Source organism: Serinus canaria, chromosome 15 (assembly GCF_022539315.1).
Source record: "Serinus canaria isolate serCan28SL12 chromosome 15, serCan2020, whole genome shotgun sequence".
Taxonomy (NCBI): Eukaryota; Metazoa; Chordata; class Aves; order Passeriformes; family Fringillidae; genus Serinus; species Serinus canaria.
Window position 1 is genome coordinate 1,679,751 of NC_066329.1, and position 22,068 is coordinate 1,701,818.

The 22,068-nt window shown below is 52.5% G+C and overlaps 1 protein-coding gene across 4 annotated transcripts in view; it reads right to left on the reverse strand.

Moving 5' to 3' along the window:
- The window catches only part of NF2 (NF2, moesin-ezrin-radixin like (MERLIN) tumor suppressor), a 46,930-nt gene that overhangs the window by 3,225 nt on the left and 21,637 nt on the right, over positions 1–22,068 (reverse strand). The window contains exons 9-16 of one of the 4 annotated variants that reach the window (XM_018916399.3): positions 20,580–20,654; positions 18,982–19,095; positions 16,088–16,210; positions 15,515–15,732; positions 14,786–14,891; positions 9,672–9,799; positions 7,310–7,469; positions 5,601–5,645 (exon numbers count right to left, since the gene is read on the reverse strand). In XM_018916399.3, the coding sequence (XP_018771944.2) occupies positions 5,610–5,645; positions 7,310–7,469; positions 9,672–9,799; positions 14,786–14,891; positions 15,515–15,732; positions 16,088–16,210; positions 18,982–19,095; positions 20,580–20,654 (960 nt within the window). In that variant the 3' untranslated portion in view covers positions 5,601–5,609. Of the gene's footprint in view, positions 1–5,600; positions 5,646–7,309; positions 7,470–9,671; positions 9,803–14,785; positions 14,892–15,514; positions 15,733–16,087; positions 16,211–18,981; positions 19,096–20,579; positions 20,655–22,068 lie in introns of all 4 variants that reach the window. The other 3 variants (XM_050980469.1, XM_050980467.1, XM_018916395.3) reach the window with 3 other exon arrangements.

Here is a 22,068-nt window from a genome sequence, read left to right on the forward strand (position 1 = left end):
CACGTGCTTTGGGGGTCCTGGGGTACCCCGAGGGCAGCCTGAGCCCAAAGCTGTGCCTGCCTCAGGCTGGAGGGTTGGGAAGCAGGCAGAGGCAGAGCTCCAGCAGAGCTCCAGAGCATCCGGCACAGGCACAGGGAGAAGGGAGATGCAGCCCTGCTCCTTTGCCGGATGCTTTCATCCACAACATCCAAAGGCTCCTAGAGAGGCTCAGTGGTACCTTTTTAACCTATCCAGGGAATCTGAGGCATGAGAAGAGCAGCCATACAGGGAGTCAGTGCAAAGGTGGGTCTCGAGGAGATGGGATCCCATGGAGAGGAGTGAGCATAGACTTCCCAAGAGGGCTGTGCCCTGTGGGTCACTGGCTCCCAGCACTGGCCAGATTTTGCCAACACCACAGGGATTCCTCCCTGGGAGGGTGGGCAGGCCCTGGCACAGGGTGCCCAGAGCAGCTGTGGCTGCCCCTGGATCCCTGGCAGTGCCCAAGGCCAGGCTGGACATTGGGGCTTGGAGCAGCCTGGGACAGTGGGAGGTGTCCCTGCCATGGCAGGGATGGGACAGGACAGGTTTTAAGGTCCCTTCCAAAGAGGACCAGGACCAGGATCAGGACTGCCCGGCAGCTCCAGGCAGCTGCCTCCTCACACCCCACTGCAGCCAGGCTCCAGAACCACCCGAGAGGAAATCAGGGCTGCTCTTCACTGCACCCTGACTCTCCACTGCCCATGCCATGGGGGGAAAACTCTCCTCCGCCCTTTTTTCTTCTTTTGTTGTCGTTTGCCTCACTGTGGAGCACAGGGAGGGCTACCCTTGCTCCCACTGGGAGCACCACACAGACCAGTCCTGAGGGATGCACTGGGGGAAGGTGGAAAGAGCTGGGGGGAGCTCCGGGGCCATCCTGACTCATCCCAGGGGTGCCTTGGAGGCAGCGGGAGCCGGTGGGCACAGGGAGGTCTCTGCAGGGAAATCCCACTCCCTCAACTGCTTTTCCTTTCTTTTCTGCACTGGGATGTGAAAGCAAAGGGGAGAGCACCACCCTGTGCTGGCCTCTCCATCATCTGTTGGGGGGAAAGCCTCCAACACCTCCAAAATCTCTCCGCAGTCTCCGCATCCCCTTCTGGCCAGGCGAGGAGAAATAAATATCCCTCCCCGTAGCGTAACGCTGTGCAGGGTGATTAAGAGGGAGTTACATCCTCGTCAGTGCGGAGAAAAGGAGAAAAAAATTGATTTACAAGCAGTATTATGATAATCTCCTTCCTGCAGGAGGGAGGGTGGGCTCCCGATGCTCTACCAGAGCCATCAAGGAAAATTTAGAGGGAGAGAGAGGCAGCGCAATTAAGCGGCCTGAGCTCAAAATGAATCAAGATCTCAGGAAGGGAAGAGAGGGAAGAGTCCTGCTCCCTGCATTCCTGCACTGGGGCTCCTCTGAGCCTGCTGCTACCCAGGGCAGCCGGACTGATTTCATTTAGGAAACACAAACAAACCAAAGCAACCCAATGAGTGCCTGGCAGGCACAGGCGGTTTGGAGCAGGTAACCCAATAACTGCAGGCACAGCCGTGCTGAGGCTGGGCAAACCCAATCCAGGGGAACCCCCCAAGGCTCCTGTGAGCTCCCAGAGTGGGGCCATCCCCATGCAACAGGGAGGGGCTGCAACTCACACCAACCTGCCCCTTGGTTTCCCCCAGCAGGGAAAGGTTAAAGATGTCTCATTTTCTTGCTGTTTCCTTGTTTAGCCTGCAGTATGGCCAACATGGAGGAATGGGGGACCTGTGCCACCCATACCCTGTGTGATGCCTGCCAAGATGCTCTCCTGCTGCTGGGAAGATCTACAGTCCTTGCTAATCACTACCCAGTGCTCCACACACTAAATCCTCTTTATTTCTCACTCACTACCCTGGTGCTTTTCTCCATCCCTGCCCACTCCCCAGTCCCACCAAGCCAGGTGGACCTCTCAGTTCCCACTGTGTTACTTTTGAACCCAAAGCCTATTTTCCTGTGATTCTTCCCATTTCCCTCCCTGCTCCTCTCTCCCTCCCACGCTGCCGTTTATTCTCTCCCGAGCACAACTGTCCCCCAGCCCCCGACGCTTTGATGAGCCCATTTGAAAGGAGAAGATGACGCTCCATGTGAAGGAAACGCTTTTCAAAGGCTGCCACAGAAATAGCTGATAGGCCTGACGTTTCCTACTTTCCTCTTGCTCCTTGTAAACAAGGAAAAGAGGCTGCCGTGTCCCAGTTTAACTGCCTGGGAGTTTCACTTCCCAGCTCCGAGGAGAACCGGGAAGAAAACAAACCTGGAAGGGATGTGGTCTGTCACACGTGGGGGTGTGTGGGCAAGATCCACGTGGGATGAGCCTCTGTCTCCTGCACTAGGAAAATGTGTTCCCAGAGCTGCTCTGCCCACTGGGTATCTCCTGGCTCCCACCTGCACCCCAGCCAGGTGCCAGGCTGAGTGACAAGCTGGCAGCCTCACTAATCTTTTCCAACTTCACAGCTCTCAAGGAAATGGGAAACGCCGGTGCTGCTGCTCCTGGGAAGTCCCTTGCTGGTGGTCTGCCTGTTCTGCCTTCCCTTTCCAGCTGGGATTGGGTTATACAGCCCTGCAGGAGAGTGAGGAGCACCTCATCCCTGTCCCAACATCCACAGGGAAGGATGGCAGCTCAGCCTGCTCTGTCCCAGCCAGGCTCCCTCCTTTTGTCCTGCCCAGAGCATTCCTTGTGCTGGTCCCTTCTCTCTGCAAGGGGCACATCCTCCTTCTCCCAACAAACTACTAGGGCAGAACAGACCTGTTCCAGGAAATCTGCAGTTCCAGAAGGGGAGAGATGAGGAAAAGAGTGCCCAGGAGGTGAAAGGGACCCCACAGGAATTGTGAAGTACCCAAGGGACACGTTTCAGGGATCCCTACCACACTGCTACCACTGCAGGTGGAAAATGGAGAAAGCATCTGCCCCAGTGCCAGCCTCCCAAAATCCTTCCACCTGTCCAGATGATGAAGGAGCCTCGTGACATTTGGGGGTGGCACATCCTGTCTGCATGATGAGACACACAGGCAGCACTGCCATCATCAGCCACCAGTGTCCTCACAAGGACAGACCACAGCCTATCCCGAAGGTGGCAAGAGGGAAGGCAAGGCTGCAGAAGTCCCTCTGGCTCTGCCCCACTCCCCCTTCTGTGCTTCCGGCTGGGAACTGTTCATTGGCTAAATCCAAAGGTGACCTTAAAACTCATCCAGTCCCACCCCCCTGCTAGTCAGGGACACCTTCCATTAGCCCAGGGTGCTCCAAGCCTGAGTGTCCAACCTGGCCCTGGACACATCCAGAGATCCAGGGACAGCCACAGCTGCTCTGGGCATCCTGTGCCAGGGCCTGCCCACCCTCCCAGGGAGGAATTCCTTCCCAATATCCCATCCATCCCTGCCCTCTGGCAGTGGGAAGACATTCCCTGTGTCCTGTCCCTCCATCTCTTGTCCCAAGTCCCTCTCCAACTCTCCTTTAGGCATTGGGAGGGGCTCCAAGGTCTCCCTGGAGTCTTCTCCAGCCTGAACACCCCCAGCTCGGATCTCAAAGTGTCTCCACAATGATCATTATCCAAGCCAAGGGCAACACTGCACTATGTCCAGGATCAGAGCCAGGGACGGAGCCAGCAGGATCCCCTTGGGCCCCAAAAGTGATCCCCTGGGATTGAGCTCAAGCCCTGGAGAAGCTGCTCTCAGCCACGTGAGAGCCTGGCAGGAGAGGCTAAGGCTGCCTGTGGAAGGACCAGAGGCTCAACGACAAAGCTGCTTGTCTGGGAACAGGCATGGAGATTTGCTCCTTGCCTGGATACTTCAAAGGGCTTAAATCCCAGTAAATAAGCATGACTGTGCAAGAAGAAAGCAACTGGAATCAAAGACCTGATTGTGTTTTAGCAGCCTGTCCTGGGAGCTTTCCTGCAGCGGAGGAGATGAGGAAGAAGTGGGTTTTTCACCCTTTACCACAGACTAAGTGACAAACCCTCCTGAATCGGAGCCAGCTGGAGCCACAGCACCAGCCCACGGCAAGGAGCTACGGAGAAGGGAGAGCAGCTTCCAGATGAGGTGTCTGTGCTGTGCCCACAGAGCTCATAAAAAGGGATTAGCATGTTAACCACGTAATTAAACATGAAAAACTTAGCAGGCGCCTTCAAAGGCAGGCACCAAACCCCAGAGGTCACACTGCAGCGCTCACTGTGCAGATGCTTTAATTATGGGGGCTCCTCCTGGGCACTGCAGCTCTCCCAGCTGCTGGAAGAGTCTTCCCACAAACTGCCAGGGCTTCATTTCACCTTCTTGTGCTGTGGCCACAAGTGGATTTCACCCCAAATTTACCTGCCACGGAGCTCTTCAAGCCAGGTGGGATGGGATAATGTGTTTCATCCAGAGCCAGTCTGTCTGGAGATATCCAGCACCTCCCCCAAGGTGACCCAGACCTGCAGGGTCGCCCATTTTAGCCTCTTCCCCATGGAACTGTTTAACAATGAGAGCAGCCTGTTTTGGGGAACACCTGCAGCTCCACAGAGCTGGCACAAACCCCAACTCCAGGGATTTACAGCCCCTGGAATGGCTGTGCAGTGAAGAACAGCACAGCCTCGTGTTGAGTTCTCCTGGGTAAAACCACCTCCTGCCTCTGCTCCCGAGCTCCAGAGGTGCTGGGCAATTGCTCTATCTTTTCCAAAAGCATTTCCCATCTGCTCTGCCACCCATGAGTGTGGTATCTCAGTACTTCCCTGAGTGCCACTGACTCCAAGCTCCCAAAACCCTGTGGCTGTGCAAGAACTTTGCCCCAGGGCAGAGCAGGAAAGCCTCTCCAAACTCATCCTCCTGAAGGAGGGAGTGGATGCTCAGCACATACAGTCTGCAGATTGAGGGCAAATCCTTGGAGGAAAGCAGGCTTCAGGAATAAGAGATGTGGCATTAAGGGAGCAGGACCCCCTGGGAAGGAGGGCATGAGGAACAGGCAGAGGCAGTGCAGGGAGGACAACTTCTGTCCCCAGGTGTGCTGGTGACCTTCCCCTGGCACAAGAGCCACCTGCAGACACCAGCTGTCCTCAATCCTCTGCTTTACCTTCCTGGGATGCTTCTCCAACAGGCAGAGCATCCTCGTGCTGCTCAGCTCCGAGATGGAGCTGTGCATTTTTAGCCCATTTTGACAGTGTTGGCAGCAGAGATTATTGGGTTTGGCTGTTTGTTTGGGGTTTTTTTACATCCTGAATTTCTTTCTGCAACAAACAAGGGGGGAAGGTGCTGGTTTACTTCATTAACGGAATCTTCAAAGGCTGCCCTGCACCTCCAATAGATTCCCAACCAGCGGTGCAAATACAGGCATGCTGAATTATTTAAGTGCCTCTACCTGAGCTCCCCCTCTGAGCTTGCCAACACAACTTCTGCCAGGAAAGAAGCTTCCCAGCACGGAGGATCAGGTGTAGGAACAAATGCAGAGAGGCTGGGAGTGCTCCTGAAGGAGGGAGAGCCGGGCTGGACGGGTGACCGCGGGCAGCCGGTCCCACTGGAGCGCAGGCAAGCTCATGCATGGGTTAGTGCCACAGCCAGATCCCAGCACCCCCACGCAGAGTACCTTGGAATAACCTACTTGGAATTCTCAAATGCAGATAGGTCTTCTGCCCTGGGCTTGAGGCTAAACCAGCAAAATAAAATGAACAACAAATAATAATAATCCCCGTGTGTGATACAAGGGCAGGTGATCTGTGGGATCTTAGGGCTTGCCTGGAGCAACCAGCAGCTTCCAGGTGAGGCAGAGGGTTGGTGCCATTGAAGTATTGTTGGACTGATATCCCATTCCCAGTGCCCTATGTTTCCTTGCCTTCACCACTGCAAAGGCAAAAGCCCTGCTGACCTTCCTGAGCAGAGCAGGCTGTAATTTCCCTCTGATGTCTCCACTAATAGTCTATTATTTGGGAACCTTTGCTCCATGCTGAGATGCAGCAGCCAGGCAGTCCCCACTCCCTCCGGAAGGGAGGGGACAGGACAAGACTCCATCTTCAAAGGCAGCAAAGTGACGGCACTGTGACAAGCCCTGATAGACATGGTAATGATGGCCCAGCCACCCTCTTTAAGGGAGACAAATGGGACCATCAGCTCTCTATGAACTCCTCTCTGTCAGAAGTGAAAATTTAGCAGTTTCTGTTTAAACCAAAGACTTGGAACACAGAGACAAATCCTTCCAAAACCTACTGGGAGCAGAAACGCCTCCAGATTCTACAATGACAAAAGGGGTTGTGAAGATTTTTATTTTCTCTGCTCTAGTGTGACAGGAACCTGAATAGCTCCAGGCCAGCATGGGGAAACTGGCGAGTGAGCCCGGCTAGATTCATTTTCCTGCCCCAATTCAGTGATCACAAACTCCCAGCCATGAAAGTCGGCAAGAACTGATATTTCCAAATCCTTTCAGACATAACTTCTGGCTGGGAGTAGTAAAGAGAGTAGGATTTGTTTTTCAAGCCTGCAGTTGTTACCACAGCCTGCATCCCGTGCCGTATGGATTTCTGAATCCTTCCCAAGGACAGCTGCCAGCAGAAAGCCAGCCAGGAAAAGCCTTTGCAGGGAAAAAAGCCTTTGCAGGTGAGTGGGGCTGACCACCACCATCCAAATCCATCATGGATGTGCCTCCAGCCCCTCGTTACGGAGCCCAGCACTGAGGCAAAGGAAAAAGATGGGAGGTAGAAGAATAAAGAAGTGGTTTTGTTGCAAGCTTTCAGGTGACCCCTGGGTCAGCAGACCCAGGCAGCCTCAATTTTTGGCTGAAGTTCCTCATGTCAGCCCCACTGCGGGAGGCAGGCGGCTCCAGGGAGCAGAGGTCTCACACCCCCTGCCAGCAAAGGCTTTGCTGTTAGTGACTGAAGCTGCACTACAGGTTTCTCTACAGAGATTAAAAGAGACGAAGAGCTTTTGGCTTTTTCCACTGAGAGCTCCTAAGCCAGAAGTCTTTCTGCCCTCATTATTCACCAGACAAGCTCAGTGCTCATAGGAAATGGCTGCAATAGGCAGGGAGGGCTTTTCCTGTTCACTGGGGATGGAGAGCCCTTCCAACAACATCCTTGTACAGCTTTTAAGGTTCTGAAAGACCATCAGCCCTGGAGACCCTCACATCCCTTCCCACAGCACTGGAAAGACCAGGCTGGGTCAGGACACCAGGACCAGAAGCTGGAATTCTCCGATCAAAGCTAAGCAGCTGGGGAAGAAAGCCTAGATCCAACAATTTTATTATCAAAAGCAGGACGAATTTAGAGTTCTTTTTGAAGGGTTTCATCAGGGGGGATACAAACTGGGGCCCTCTGATACCTTTTTAATAGTGTTGTGCTTGCTGTTGCCCCGGCTGGAGTTCTCGTTGTGCAAAATATCCAGAGCTGTCTCTCTCTCCTTGAGCTTCAGTGCCTCGATTTCTGTCTTCAGCTCGTTGAGCTGCTCCTGCAGGTGCTTGCTCCTCTCCATGTACTCCACCCTAACACACACACAGAACAGCCCTGGGTTAGCACTGACCAGCTGCACCTGCTGATGTGACACCTGATTACAGAATTATAACAGAACTAAAACAGAAACAGCTTTTCTTCATTATTTTTAGCGTGTGGAACTGATAATATCAGTTTATAGCACACAGTGAGCTACTCAGAGCAATTATTTGTTCCTTATTAAAGGGTACCCAGACAGCCAACCCAGCAATAAAAGTGTAAGTTATATTATTATTATACAAAATTAAACCCAAGCTGGGTGGTATTTTTAAGTCTCCCAATTTGCAAGTAAAGCTGACAGAGGTTTACACCACACAGTGGTTTAAGCAGCTACTCAGGAGAGCTCTACACCCCTGCACCCCTTCCCAAACCTGCTCCACAACCCAAATCCACAAATCTTTCCATGAGGAAGGACCCTGATGTAGTGACTTGTCGTGTTTAGAGGGATTTAGCTCATAAACTGTGTGGGAGCAAGTGCTGTCCCCAAAATATCAGGTATCTTGTGGACACAGAGCACCCCTGGCAGAAAGTCTCACAAAAAAAAAGCAAGAAAGGAAAAAAAACAACCCCCAAAGCCAGCCATTCCCAGGACTCGTCCTGAACTGCCTTCCACAATGATAAACCAACTGGAAAAATCACCCCATGAGTTTTGTACCTGTGATTAACTCCCTGAGCCAGGTCAGAGGGCCAGCAGGGTAACAGGAACCCTTTCCAGTGCCAAAATTTGTAAAGAGGTTTATCCCAGCACCCGAGGAAAGAGAACAGCCCCAGAGAAAACAGGAAAAGCATCCTATTGCTTTCAGCATTTGGCAGAGGCAGCTCTCCCTGCTCAGGAGAGCAGGATGACCTAGATAGCAACGTGGGTACAGAACCAGGAATTATCCTGTTATTTTCAGCTTCTATCTTTTTCCTTCTGGCTTTGGGAAAAGTTTTTAGAAGTTCTTAATCTCCTGTCTCTAGGTCTGTGATTTCATACACAGGAAAGGGCACTGAGCAGAGGCAAAACAAAGCAGCCTCTGGGATCCAGGGGTGTCAGTGCAGCCTCAGGAAGTTTTGGCCGGAGCGGGATGACAGAGCCATTGTGGCTTTGATCTACGACCCAATCGATGAACAAAGCACATCATTACTACTGAGATTAAAATCTGATCTGCTTTGATTTCTGCTCAATTGGTAATTTCGAAGGCTACACTTACACCCTCAGGAAAACACAAGATCAAAGCTCATAATCACATCCAAACTTGCTGGCGAACACTTTTTATCCAGGAACGTGACACAAATGCCAAGGAAAAGGGGTTAAAGCCCTAGTGCAGGACCTTAACACACCCCAGCTATCACATTCCCTGGACACCTGCAAAGCCTCAAGCTCAGGCCTCCAGCACTCAGCCTGCTGTTAACTCTTTCCACCCCCGTGGACAATTCCAGCCTGAGCAGGAGGCAGGATTCCCACACGGAGAGGAACTGCCTGGAGCAGGACCCTGAGCTCACCTGTGAGGGACAGGTCTGTGACACCAGGTCCCCACCAGGGAAAGGCTCAGCCAGGACAAGCCCAGAACTGTTCAGGTTGGAAAAGCCCTCTGATGTTACCAAGACCAACCATTCCCCACCACTACCAAGGCCACAACTGTCCCAGGTCCCCAAGTGCCACATCCACATGGCCTTTACATCCTTCCAGGGATGGGGACTCCAGCACTGCCCTGGGCAGCCTGGTCCAGGGCTGGACAGCTCTTTCCATGAAGAAATTTTCCCAATATCCACCCTGAGCCTGCCCTGGCCCAGCCTGAGGCTGTTCCCTCTCCTCCTGTCCCTGTTCCCTGGGAGCACAGCCCGACCCCCCCGGCTGTCCCCTCCTGGCAGGAGTTGTGCAGAGCCACAAGGTTCCCCCTGAGCCTCCTTTGCTCCAGGCTGAGCCCCTTCCCAGCTCCCTCAGCCTCTCCTGGGGCTCCAGCCCCTTCCCAGCTCTGTTCCCTGCCCTGGACATGCTCCAGCCCCTCCAGGTCTCTCCTGGCAGGAGGGTCCCAGAGCTGCCCCAGCACTGGAGGTGCCCCAGCAGTGCCAGCTCAGGGGACTGGCACTGCCCTGCTCCTGCTGCCACCCCAGGGCTGCCACAGCCCAGGTGTCCTTGACCTTCCTGGCCACAGCTGGCTCATGTCCAGCACAAATCCCAGCCCAGCCTGGATTGGATGTGTGCCACGTACTTCTCCTTCTCGATTTCCATGGACAGCCTCTTCATGTCTGTATCCTTGAAGTCGAAGGAGAGGCTCTCACTGATGAGGTTGTAGCTTGGCAGGTCAGTGGGCAGTGCTGTGGTACTCGAGTTCATGGACTGCTGAAGAGAGAGCACAAGTTAATCACTCTGGGCCACACAAGGGTCACTACAGCCAATGTTCTGCAATGCTGACATAAAATCAGAGCAACACTTGAGCCCAGAGTCCTGAGCACAAGATCAGCCTGGACATCCCCTTGCTCCATTCCCAGTTTGCTCCTCAGTTCAAACCCATTGCTTCTCCAGGATTCTTTGCAGTTGTAAAAGAGGAGACACAACATCACCTGCCTTCAAAATCTATTGACAAAACTTGGTAAAATGAAGGCTTTATCACTGCTGTGTCACTTTAAGCTGCCTCTTGGGAGTCATCTGTCTGCTATTTAACATTCAGTCAGGTTTATAAAGTTCAAGCTGTGAGTGGGGACAATGTAAGATCCCGTGTGACAGCAGAGTCCTGCACTCCACAGCTCCCCAAAGCCTGAGCAAAGACCAATGTGACCCCAAGGATGCCATTCCAGCAAGGTCCATGGAGATTCACTGACACATTTTTATCTCCTCAGTAATTTACAGCTCCAAAGGTTTAGAAACAACTTCTAGATTCAGCTGGAAATGAAGATAACACAGCAAATCACTCCTGGAACACCTGAGCAAGGATTTGGGACTTTCTTCCTCCTGCAAAATGCTTCGCTATCCCCCAGCGACACACACTACCAGGCCCTCAGATTTTATCTTCTCCTAAAAAATGACCCTTCTTTCTCTCAGTCAAAAATTCTGTCACACCTCTAACAAATGCGCTCATTAGGAGGAGAGGAAAAGCCTGCTAGAGTCATGGCTCTGTTCCTGCAGCACGCTGGATGAGGTGGCAAACAGGGCACAGCAGCATCAGATGGGGCTGAGTCACAACTGCTGCCAGCCTGCTCACCCCTGCTCTGGGGTATGAGAAATCCAGCCTGGCATCCCAAAGATTCCCCACCTCCCTCCCTTCTTGCTTTAAGGGATTCCTGTAAGGAAAACAAAGTGCCTAAACCTGGAATGGTACTGCTGGGCACCTGCTCTAACAAACGACAGTTTGAGCTTCCAGAGGCTCTTTCTTTCCCTCATTTCTCCTATTTGGGATACTCCAAGCACTGTTTTCAGTTAGCTCCTCTTCAGCAAGACCTGCAAGCACTGAGGTGACAGATTTACTCTGCACAATAACCTGCCTCTCCCCTCACCACCAGCCTGGAATTCACAAACAGCCAGGGCTTGCTCCCAGCTCGGACAAATCTGAAAGGGACAACATTTCATTGAGCAGCGAAGCTGGAACACAAACACCTTGAACAAGCATAAACAAGGAGGTGCCTCAAACTGCACCTGGCCTGGCTGGAGCCTTCCAGGTGAGTTAAGACCCACATGACAAGGAAACCCAACTCCTTCCTCCCCCCTCTGCTGCCAGCACGGAACAAAGCCACATTAATTCTGGAGCAGGCGCTGGAAGGGACAGCTCAGTACCTAAATTCCAGTCTCGAAGGAAAGGGGACAGGTCTGCCAAAGCACTTAACTGATTTAAATACTTGCATCCCATTGACATTCAAGTCCCTTCCCTGTAAGGCACACAGGTTCCCAAAGCCCTTCCCACGTGAGGTTCTCCTGTCCCTGCAGCGCAGGGGAGCCAGGAGCATCCAGGCCAGCCCACTGGCCTTCAAACAACCTTTAGCTTATTTTTTTTTCAGTACAAGCTTTGTTGGTTTTTGTTTTTAAAAACTCCCAACAGCAGCAGTAACAGTTGAGCAGGAATTTCAGTTGCTGCAGCCATTAAGGCCTGAGCCAATTCATCAGGGTTCCTACAGCCACTACTTTCTTCTCTTCTCTCGACACTGCTCTGCCATGGAGCAAGGAAAAAATTGGAGAAGTCAGAGAGCAGCAGGAGTGAGGAAGAGTATGGAAAAAACAAAGAGTGAGCAGGTTCAAGGCTCTGAAAGGCACAGGACTGATATCTGGAACAAAGCATTTAACAGAAGCACGAAATGGTTTGGGTGGGAAGGGACCTTAAAGCCCATCCAGTGCCACCCCTGCCATGGAGAGGGACACCTTCCACATCCAAAGGTGCTCTAAATCCCATCCAACCTGGCCTTGGACATTTTCAGGGATCCAGGGGCAGCCACAGCTGCTCTGGGCACCCTGTGCCAGGGTCTCCCCACCCTCCCAGTCAGGAATTCCCACCCAACATCCCATCCAGCCCTGCCCTCTGGCAGTGGGAGCCATTCCCTGTGTCCTGTCCCTCCAGCCCTTGTCCCCAGTCCCTCTCCAGCTCTCCTGGAGCCCCTTCACGCCCTGCAAGGGGCTCTGAGCTCTCCCTGGAGCCTTCTCCTCTCCAGGTGAGCACCCCCAGCTCTCCCAGCCTGGCTCCAGAGCAGAGGGGCTCCAGCCTTTGGAGCATCTGTGTGGCCTCGTCTCGACTCTGTCCAGCAGCTCCAGGTCCTTCCTGTGCTGGGACCCTGGATCTGGAGTCAGCTCTGCAGGTGGGGTCTCACCTGAGCAGGGCAGAGGGACAGAATTCCTGTTGCAGATTCCCTGCCATTAGCAACAATCCTGGGCAGCTCTTTCAGCAGGTGCTGTTATTTCTAATCCAGGGCTACAGGGTAAAAGGGACAGGGAGCTTTTTCCATATGTGTTCCCTGACCTGGAACAAACTGCAAAGCCCTGTTCCTGCACTACAGCAGTTTCCTGCCGTTAAGAGGCAAGCAGCACACGGGCAGCATCACCCCTTGGATCCCTCTGGAATACAGAGCACCACGTGGGATCCAGAGGGAGCATAGAGCAGGTCAGGAGGGTTCCCCTGCAGGCAAAGCTCCTCCTCGTGCTGCCACTGCCTTTATTTTGGGCAAGCCCAGAGCAGCCACTTACAGCTCCCACAGGATCAGAGAGGAGGTGATTGCCTTTAGCTGGCACCTGAAGGGCACTGAGGGAGGCAAAGATTTGCGGCCAAGTCCGTCAGGAATGAGTCGTTCTCCAAGCCCTGACGGCCTGAGACTCACATCCACATCTCACTTCTCATGCATCACCTACCAGTGACATCATAAAAGCAGCCTGGGCTTCAAGGACTAAAAAGACACTGAAACAAGCTTTAAAGAACCAAGACTGGAGATTGAAAAGTTGAAAAATATATATATTTAACTGTTTCTTTAGCCTTTTCTGCAGCACAGAGTTAGGTCAGGGATTGGACTCCGTCTCTGAAGGGTTTTTTCCAACCTAAATGATTCTACATCCATCCAATCCCTCCCTCTCTTGCTCTTGTGAAGTCCTGCTGAGTTCCCAGTGTCAGGGGATGACAGCACAAGTGTGGGACCATGGAAAAGAACAAGCCCAATGTTTGTCCCAGCTGGGAATCCTGCACCGTTCATCAGAGCTGAGGAACTCAAGTCTCCCAAAAACAGCTTTCAAAACAGGGTCCCCCCATGTGCTGGCAATCCAGGGAAGTGTAACAGAGGATGGAAGATCTCAGCAAGGTGTTTTCACCTGGATATGGTGGAACATGCTGGGCACACCAGCCTCCTCCTGACCTTGAAAACAACAGCCAGGGAGGCTGTGCAGCACAGCCCTCATCCCAGGGCAGGAAGAGGGGCAGGACGAGCAGCAGCTGCATGAAGGGACCCTGACACCAAAACGGGGAGAAAAAAAGCATTTCCCTTCCCAGCAGGCACTGGCAGCCGTGTCTGGAAGGCCAGGGCTCTTTAGGGAAGGCAGAGGACACAGCTCCATGTGTCTGGAAGCGGCAGCTCTGCCTCCAGGCAGATGCAGCTGGAGGGGTTGAGCTGAGCTCCATGCAATCCCACAACATTCCCCTAATGAGGCTCTAATTCCACAGGAACAGAGAGCACAGCCACCCAGCTGCTCCCCTGCACAGGGATTTCAGCACAAGGGCTTCGAGCTGGGGCTCTGCTGGTTTCACTAAGGATGGACATGGCAATACAAGGGAACATGGTGGGCAAGAGCTGCCCAAATTCCACAGTGCCTAGTGTAACCAGGCAGCACAGTTCCAATGAGGACAAGTGCCTCCCTGTGCACAAGTCAAAGCCAGAATTAAGGAGCTGGTGCATCCCAGAATTCTAGTGACTTGTAAAAGAAGGAGCACTCCAAAGCTGGGCTTTATCCAGCACTCACTTGACTGAGTGTCCCAGAGCTGAGAGCACCTGATTATTTTCCATCACTGTTATTTTTAACAGCTTCCAAATATTCTTGCAGTGAACTCCAGGGAATTGGGATGAAAAGTTGCTCTATCTCAGCCTCTCTCCAATCTGCTCCTATAAAGTTTCTAGACAAAGGGGGAAGGAGCCTGCAGGTACAAATTCAAACCTCAGTGCTGGCCTGTCCATAACTCCCACATCAAGCCTATTCCTGATGCTGTTTCTCTTTCCCCAGGCCAGGAAGGAACAGGTGTGAGCTGCAGGGCTGGAGGCACCTGATGGGGTTTGCAGGCACAATTAGGGAAGCAGAGGAAAAGAACTGCCAGACAAGTCAGAGCACTGGTCATCTAGTCTGGCTTTTCAGTGCCCAGCAGGAACAAGGACCAGATGCTTCAGAGGAAGGTGTGAAATCCTCTTAATGGACAATTATGGAATAATCTCCCTTCAAGTAAGTTTTTTTCCAGCACATGAAGGTCCAGTTTATGTCCAAAGAATGAATTCACAGGTTCTGAACAGAGTTCATCCCACCTAACAAGAATAAGGGCATATTTAACCCTCTTTTAAAGGTTATGGCTAAGCTGGTGCACTCCACACGTGCTGGCAAAGTGGCTCTGACACGGCTGCTAGATTGGTTTAAAATTTGCTGCTTTAATTTCACCAGCAGCTCCTTTGCTCTCGTAGCAAGAGGTGGGTGGAAAAAAAAAAGAGCATAGTGAAGTTCTGCTGGATGAGATGCAGGGATGAAAAGGGCAAGCACTGCTCAGGATTTCTGAGCAGCAGAGACAGCTCAACCCCCTCCATGACTGGGATGGAGAAGGAGGCTCCTCCAGGCTACACAGGAGGGCAGGGAACTGGGAATTACAACACAGATCTCTCTTACTGTGTAGGAAGACTTGCTGGTGATCTCCAAGAGCTTCTGCTTCGCTCTGCGCTCCGACTCACGAGCCTCCTGCAGGTCCTGCTTGAGCTGATCAGCCTCCTTTGCCCTGCAAGGACCAACAGCAAACAGCAAATGTCAGACTGCAGCCAGGAGCAACGAGAGGATGGAGAAGCAGGATCACAGCGTGGAATAGGCAAGAAGAGACAGAGAAGGGCTGAGTTCATCCGAGCAGAAGGGCTGACACCCAGCAGGCTCGCACACAGAGGAGTAATCAGCTGGAAGGAAACAAGGCTGATCTTTTACTTGCTCACTGCCACATTCACAGTGGGACCTGGGCTTGAGTATCAGGAGGATGGAAACACCAGTTTTAACAAGGAGCAAAGTCTCTGTTCAAGGCTAACCTGGAACAGACCTCACGACTGGAAAGGAGAACTGAACAACTGAGAGATAAGTAAAGGAGTAAGGAGAGAAAAGGGAATGTAGATCTACCATCCAAAGGAAGAACAACTCCCAAGTGTTATTAACATGGTTGAATACTTTGGGGAATGCAGGGGAGGGTTGCAGAAAGCATCCAAAAGCAGAGCTGGCTTTTGGAGAGGGAAACCACCTGGGCCAAAGAGCCATTTGCTGTTGGACACACATGGGAAGCTGAGGGAGGATAACTCAGAGGGATAACTTGAAGGGAGTGGGAAGCAAAGCAGAAGCAGCTGCAAGGTTGTACCCTCTGACCTCCTCTCCGACTCCTCAGCCATTTTCAGTGCCAACATCTCTGCCTCCAGCACCTTCTGCTCCATCAGCCTCTTCTCCTCCTCGGTGCGGATGGCCGTGGCCTTGATGCGCTGCATCTCCTGCTCGGCCTCGGCTGCCTTCTGAGCCAGGAGCTTGGCCTCCTCCTCCGTGATCTGCGCCTTCTCCGCCAGCAGATCCGCCGTCTCCTCCGACCTCATCTGACAATTCCAGGACACGAAGCCATTAAGCACAGCCAATGTCTCCCCAAATGTGCCCACAGCCCTGGAGCAGGGCCCCGACACGCTCCATAGAATCCCTCCCTTCCGTGAAAGCCTGCAGCCGTCTGCCGCCAAGGCTGGGATGTGCCCAGGCTCTGTCCCAAATCATCCTCTCTGTGCTCCTCCCAGGCAGCCCAGCAGATGAAATAGCTCCATCCAGCCTGCTGCTCACTGGCCACTGGCAGCAGTTTGGGAGCAGTCTTAGGGCAGTCATAAGCACTTCCAAAAACGCTTCCACAGTGGAAAGAGTGAGGAGCAGCTGCAGTGCTCGAGAAATGGCCTACCAGGGACCTACCAGAGCCTCGTTGGCCATGGTTGCCTCCTCCTTCAGCTGCATCAGCCTCCTCTCCAGCTCATCCCTGGTCCTCTCAGCCTCTTCTCTCATTTGCTTCTCTCGTGCCAGGCACTGTCGTTCCATCTGGGAAAAAGGGATTGGGGAAAGCGAGGAGAAAAACACACATGAGGAAGGTTTTCCATGGATGAGAAAGAGTCACAGGTGAGGTCAGAGCACTGCTGCCTTCTCTCTGCTTAGTGACAGTGGGAACGCCCCTGGACTGGGGTGACCTGACCAAAGAACAGAATCATGGGATCACTTAGGTTGGAAAGTACCTCCAAGATCATCAAGTCCAACTGTTCTCCCAGCACAGCCAAGGCCACCCTTAAGCCATGTTCCCAAGTGCCACATCCACACGTTCTTTTAACCCTCCCAGGGAGGGTGATTCCACCACTGCCCTGGGCAGCCTGTTTGATGCTCCCCTGAAAAGTGCCAGTCCTGAGACAATTCCCATCCTCTGCTCAGGCTGTCATTCACAGCATGGCCACAGGAGCTGCCTGCAGGTGACAATGTCCCCAGACAGTGCCCTCCTAAGCTGAGTCACAGGCCAGACCAGGGCAAGTGGGTCTCAAGATCTCCAACTTAACTCTCTGGAGTTTCTTACAGCAGGGCTGGGCTTAAGGACAGTCTGAGGGCATCTCCCAAACACCAAAGCACATGGCAGGGGCTGAAGGACAAGGATAGCTGCTCCTTTTTATCAGACATCAAACCCAGCATCCTGGAACCTTCACTTCCATTCGTTCAGAGGGAGGTCACACAGAGTGCAACCATCTCTGGCAATTCCTGGATAAAACAAACCCTCTCCGTTTGCAGGGTACAGCAGTGCTTCTCCAGAAGGAGAAGATCCAAGCCACCAGGACCTGCCAGCTCTTCCCAGAAGATGCCGGGAGGGTTGTTGTGCCCAGGGACTGCTTCTTCACCAGCCTAGAGCCCATTGGGAGCCACTGGGCTAATTAACACACTGAGTTTAATTCCTCCAGTCCCACAGGGATGGGGCATTATAAATATCCACGCTGCAGCCAGGACAGGAGACCTGCTGGGTTTAATAAGGGAAGGAAGTGAGACAAGCCACATTTCTCTACTCCTTGGACACCAGCTGTGCTCTGAAAGCGAGACGCCCACTGTTCCAACCGTTCTGCTTCCTTCCATTAAAGGTTCCCCTCATTAATTATCATTATGATCTGCATCCCGCTCAGGACTCCCATTAACAAGAATTCCTGATCTAAAAGGACTATTTGAAACCAGTTAACAACTGTGGATGCTGGGGAGGGAGTAGGGAGCAGGGCAGACAGCACAGTGGCTCACTCAGGACAGGGCAGCCAGCCCACAGAGGAGTCTGACCTTTCCCATGGAGCCCAAGTGCTCTGGATTTGGGAGCTCACATGGAGCCATAAACTGCTGCTCCCTCCCAGAGCCCTCACCTCTTCCAGCAGCCAAACAAGCACAGGATCTTGGGTGTGGTGTTATCCAAACACATCAAAAACTCACACATTGTAAAACTTAAAGATTCGTGGAATTGTTCAGGTTGGAAAAGCCCTCTAAGCCCAAGCCCAACCATTATCCCAGCACCACTGTGTACTCCACAAAACCATATCCTTGAGTGCCACATGCACTTCTGAACTCTTCCAGGGATGGTGACTTCACCAATTTCCTGGGCAGCCCATTCCAATGCCTGACCATCCATCCCTGAGGCTGTCAGCACTTGGACACCGTGCTGCTCCTTCCAAGGACCTTCTGCTCCACTAAGGACATGGCTTAGGAACACAGTGGTAAAGGGTTGATGGCTGGAGGCCTCAGAGAGCTTTTCCAACCTCAATGGATCTATAGTGCCAACTCCTTACTGACCAGAAGAATCCCTGTGGGAAGCACAAAGTCCCTCTTGCCCAGGGGAGCTTGTAGTTACTCAAGTCCAGACCTCTCCTGCTACTCCATGAGCTACATGAAGGAAAACTGCCTCAGGAGGTGCCTGAAGGACAAGTCACATCCCACCTCCAGCCCAGCTGAGCACCTTAGCATCACACAAACACCAAGAGGTACCTGAAGAAGAAGCCATGTCCTACCTTCAGCCCAGCTGAGCACCTCAGCACCACAAAAGGATTGAGAGAGGTTCCTGAAGGACAAGCCATGTCCCATTTCCAGGCCAGCTCAGCAGCTCCACCCCACACAAGCACCTCTGTGGCCACGCTCAAACCCAGTAACACCCAGACCCATGAGCACAAGCCCCTGCTGGGTGCAGTGACTGCTCTGGCTTTTCCTTCTCTCTAGTGGCTTCCCTGCCAAAGGGCCATTTATATTCCGAGCACCAGTGCTCAGATTAGCTGTGTGGGTTTCAGTGAGTAGAAGAGGTCTACGAGCAGAAAACAATGATTCATACAATTCAATTTGCTGATCTCTGCTCGTGGGCTCCACGCCGCTGCCTCCGCTGCGCCGTGCCGGCCGCCTGGGCTGACCCGCGGCACGGAGAGAGGCCAGCGTGGAATTAGCATTCCAGGCTGCACAGCCTGTGCATTCCATCACCCTGCAATTAGAAATGAGCCAAAGAGCTACCGAAGAGCACAGCTCCCCCTCACAGGCCCTGATTTATCAACTGTCCCAACACACAGCCTGCCACGCACTTGCAGACACGCAGGGCAGCTCTTCCCTCCCATCCTCTCAGGTTTGTTCCCAAATTGGGGGCTGGACTCAGGCTGCCACCAACCTGCAGAGCCAAGCTGAGATGACTGGAGAGCTGAGAGCAGGCTACTAAAAAATGTTCACTAGACCTTCCCTCAAAGCTGCCATTCCAGAGACCCGTCCTTCCCAAGCCCGCCTGCATTTCTGATTTTGGCTCACTGGTTATGGGACATGTGGCTCACCTGCTTCCTGGCCTTCTCCTCCCTGGCCTGTGCTTTCATCTGCTGCACCTCCAACGAGTCTGCCTTCCTCCTCCTCATGAAGAGGTCATGGTTCCCAATGCACAGCTGAAGAATCTGTTGCAGTCAGGGGTGAAGAGCAGAGAGACACAGCTGTACGCGTGATGGCAACGAGGTGGTTTGTATTCTTGACACACAAAACCACTAGAATTGCTTTGATTTGGTGCTTGTTAGTGCTTCCACCCACTGAGCTCCAACCCTGCAAGCTCTCACAGCTGTAGGAGGGGCAGGGAGCCAGGTCCCACACCAAACACCAGCTCCTGGGTACAGCAGCTCTTTGCAGGCACCAATTTTCTGTGCTTCCAGCACAGCACGGGTGTTGTTTCACACCCACTCTAAAAAGGCAAGAGGCCAAATAATGAAATAAAAAATTTCTACAGCTCTGCCTGGTTCCCTGGTCCTCACTGCCCCCTTTCTTTAGGCTCAAGATGAACTTGCACCTTCTCCCCAGTGTATATTTAAGGCACTGAGATTAAAAAGTAAATTAAAAGAAAAAAAAAGAAAGGAAAACCACTTTCCATTTGGACAAGCAGAAGGCTTATCCAAAATTTGCTTGGGCATCTCCAGATGCCTTTGCTGAAGGGATTTGAGCCCCAGTGTGGTTCTCTCTCTGGTGAGGACCAGGGAGGTGGCAGTGCTAGAGGAGGGTTAGCACAAGGTGGGCACACAGAGGAGTGAAAAGATTTTTTTAGCAATAAAAGCAGGGTTCTAAATTTGGATTCTTTTCTAAAGGACTGATTTACATGCTCTTCCTCCATTTCATAAAATCACAAGAATCAACAACATGGAATGGTTGGATTGGAAGAGATCTTTAAGATCATCCAGTGCCACCCTCTGCCATGGGCAGGGACACCTTCCACTATCCCAGGGTGCTCCAAGCCCTGTCCAGCCTGGCCTGGAACCCTTTCAGGGATGGGGCAGACACAACCCAAGTCACAAATGACTTCTCTGAAGATTTCAGCATTATGAACCTGATGATGCAGGGAATGAGGGAGCCTCATTTCCTATGGAATACAAAGCACAGCCAACAACAGGACAGCAAAGGTACCTGTGTGACCTAACAACAGATCCAAATCCAGAACATCAGCTAAAGCTGGTCTCCAACATGGACAGCTCAATGCAGACCATCCTGGTCCCAGGAAAGTGTCCTCAGAGGGGGAAAAGCCAGGACTCTGGCAAAGGTGCCTCCCAAAACAGGGAAAGCTATGACACAGGGCAGAATGGGAAAGATCCACACGGGAAGAAAGAGGAACTGAGCAAAGCTGAGAGTTGTATTTACTAAGTGTTTCCACTATTTAGGTCAGCTGAGAGCCAAGAGCTCCAAAAAGGAGCACAAAAACAGGGGAGGGGAAGAGGTTCTGTGGAGCAGCTTGTCTTGAGTCTCCCCCTTCCCTCCCTCAGTGAGCAGAAACTGCTACACCCCACCACAACCACACAGCAGCAGCTCCCTCTCAAAGGAAAAGCCCCAAAAGCTCGTTGTCTCACACTCTCTGCAGAACCCACTGCTGCAGGCAGTAAAAAAAGACTGTGTGTGCACTTACCAGCTTATTCACACGCAGCTTTGATGAATTGAATTTAAAAACATCAATCTTTTTGTCCAATGGCTTAATCGTAAACTGAAAAGGAAAAAATAAAGAGGGAGAGAGTTATCAGAGAGTGGTGCATTTAATAAAAAGGCAGCTATAAAATTCTTCCTGAAAGCTCTGGCTCAGAGCAGGTCAGCAGGGTCAGACACACGGCTCAGAGCCGTCCCCGTGGCTCTGAGCCAAGCAAGAGGACTCGCATCAAAAGCAGCCAAGGAGACAACTGTTCCTCCTGCCAGGAAAACATGGGGACCACAGGAGCTGGTGTCCTCTGCAGAGAACCCTGCAGGGGTGGGGGTTTAGCTCAGCACCTCCCCAGGCAAGGTGCTGCTCTCCTGGGAGCTGCAGGGAACACAGAAACCACAGCGGGAACTCAGGATGCTTCCAAAGGCAGGAAGAACCAGCTCAGCACCACAGAATCACTGAGGTTGGAAAAGCCCTCCAAGATCCTAAAATTCAGGTGTCAACCCAACAGCACCATGTTCACCCTCAAACCACGTCCCCAGGTGCCACATCCACAAGTGTTCTGAACACTTTTCTTGGCAGTCTGGGCCAGGGTTTGACAGCCCTTTAATGAAGGAATTTTCCCAATATCCATCTTAAACCTTCTCTGGCACAAGTCAAGGCTGTCTCATCTCATCCTGTCACTTGTTACCTGGGAGAAGAGCTCGACTCCCACCTGGCTGCACTCTCCTGTCAGGGAGTTAAAAGGGCAGGAGAGCTGCATCAGGAACACAGCAATGAGCTGCTGCCCTTCCCACTGGCACTTCCACTCACAAGAGCTCCTCAGAAGAATTTTCCATGCATTTTCTTCTCCAGAACTCAGATTTCCCCACAATTCAAACTATTATTCCCTGGCTCTAAGTTGTGTTTACAGTCCATGTACCAACCAGCCAGCCCTATCCATGGCCTGGCTTCACCCTCTCCACAGCCTCCCACAGAGGCTCTCTTGAGAGCCCAGTGGTGGCACAAATCCCTCAAGGGCTTTGGTAATGCAGCCCTTGGATGGAGAGAAGCCTCTGCACTATCCAAAGGGTACTTGAAGAGATGGAGTGCTCTGCAAGATGGCATTTTTTAGGAGACACACACATATTCCATCACTCCCCCACACACTACAGAAATAACGGGCTGAGGAGCTGGAGCAGACAGAGTGTGTCCATTAGAGTGGGAGATCTGTCAATACACGGCCCTGCCTGCAAAGGGCCCTGTCCTGGCACTGCCTTGCTCTGGCAGTTTAAGAGCCAATCTTTTAAGACTTTCACAAAAGCAGACATGCATGAACGTCCCTGGATTTGAGCTCCAGCAGGGCCCCCAGCAGTCACTGAGAGCAGCAGCAGGAATGTGCTGGGAGAGGAGTTTCAGCCCTGTGTGAACAGTCAATCTTTGTTAGGAGGGATAAACCCCAGTGTGGCGGCAGCAGAGCTGCTGTTCCCAGCTATTGGCCCTG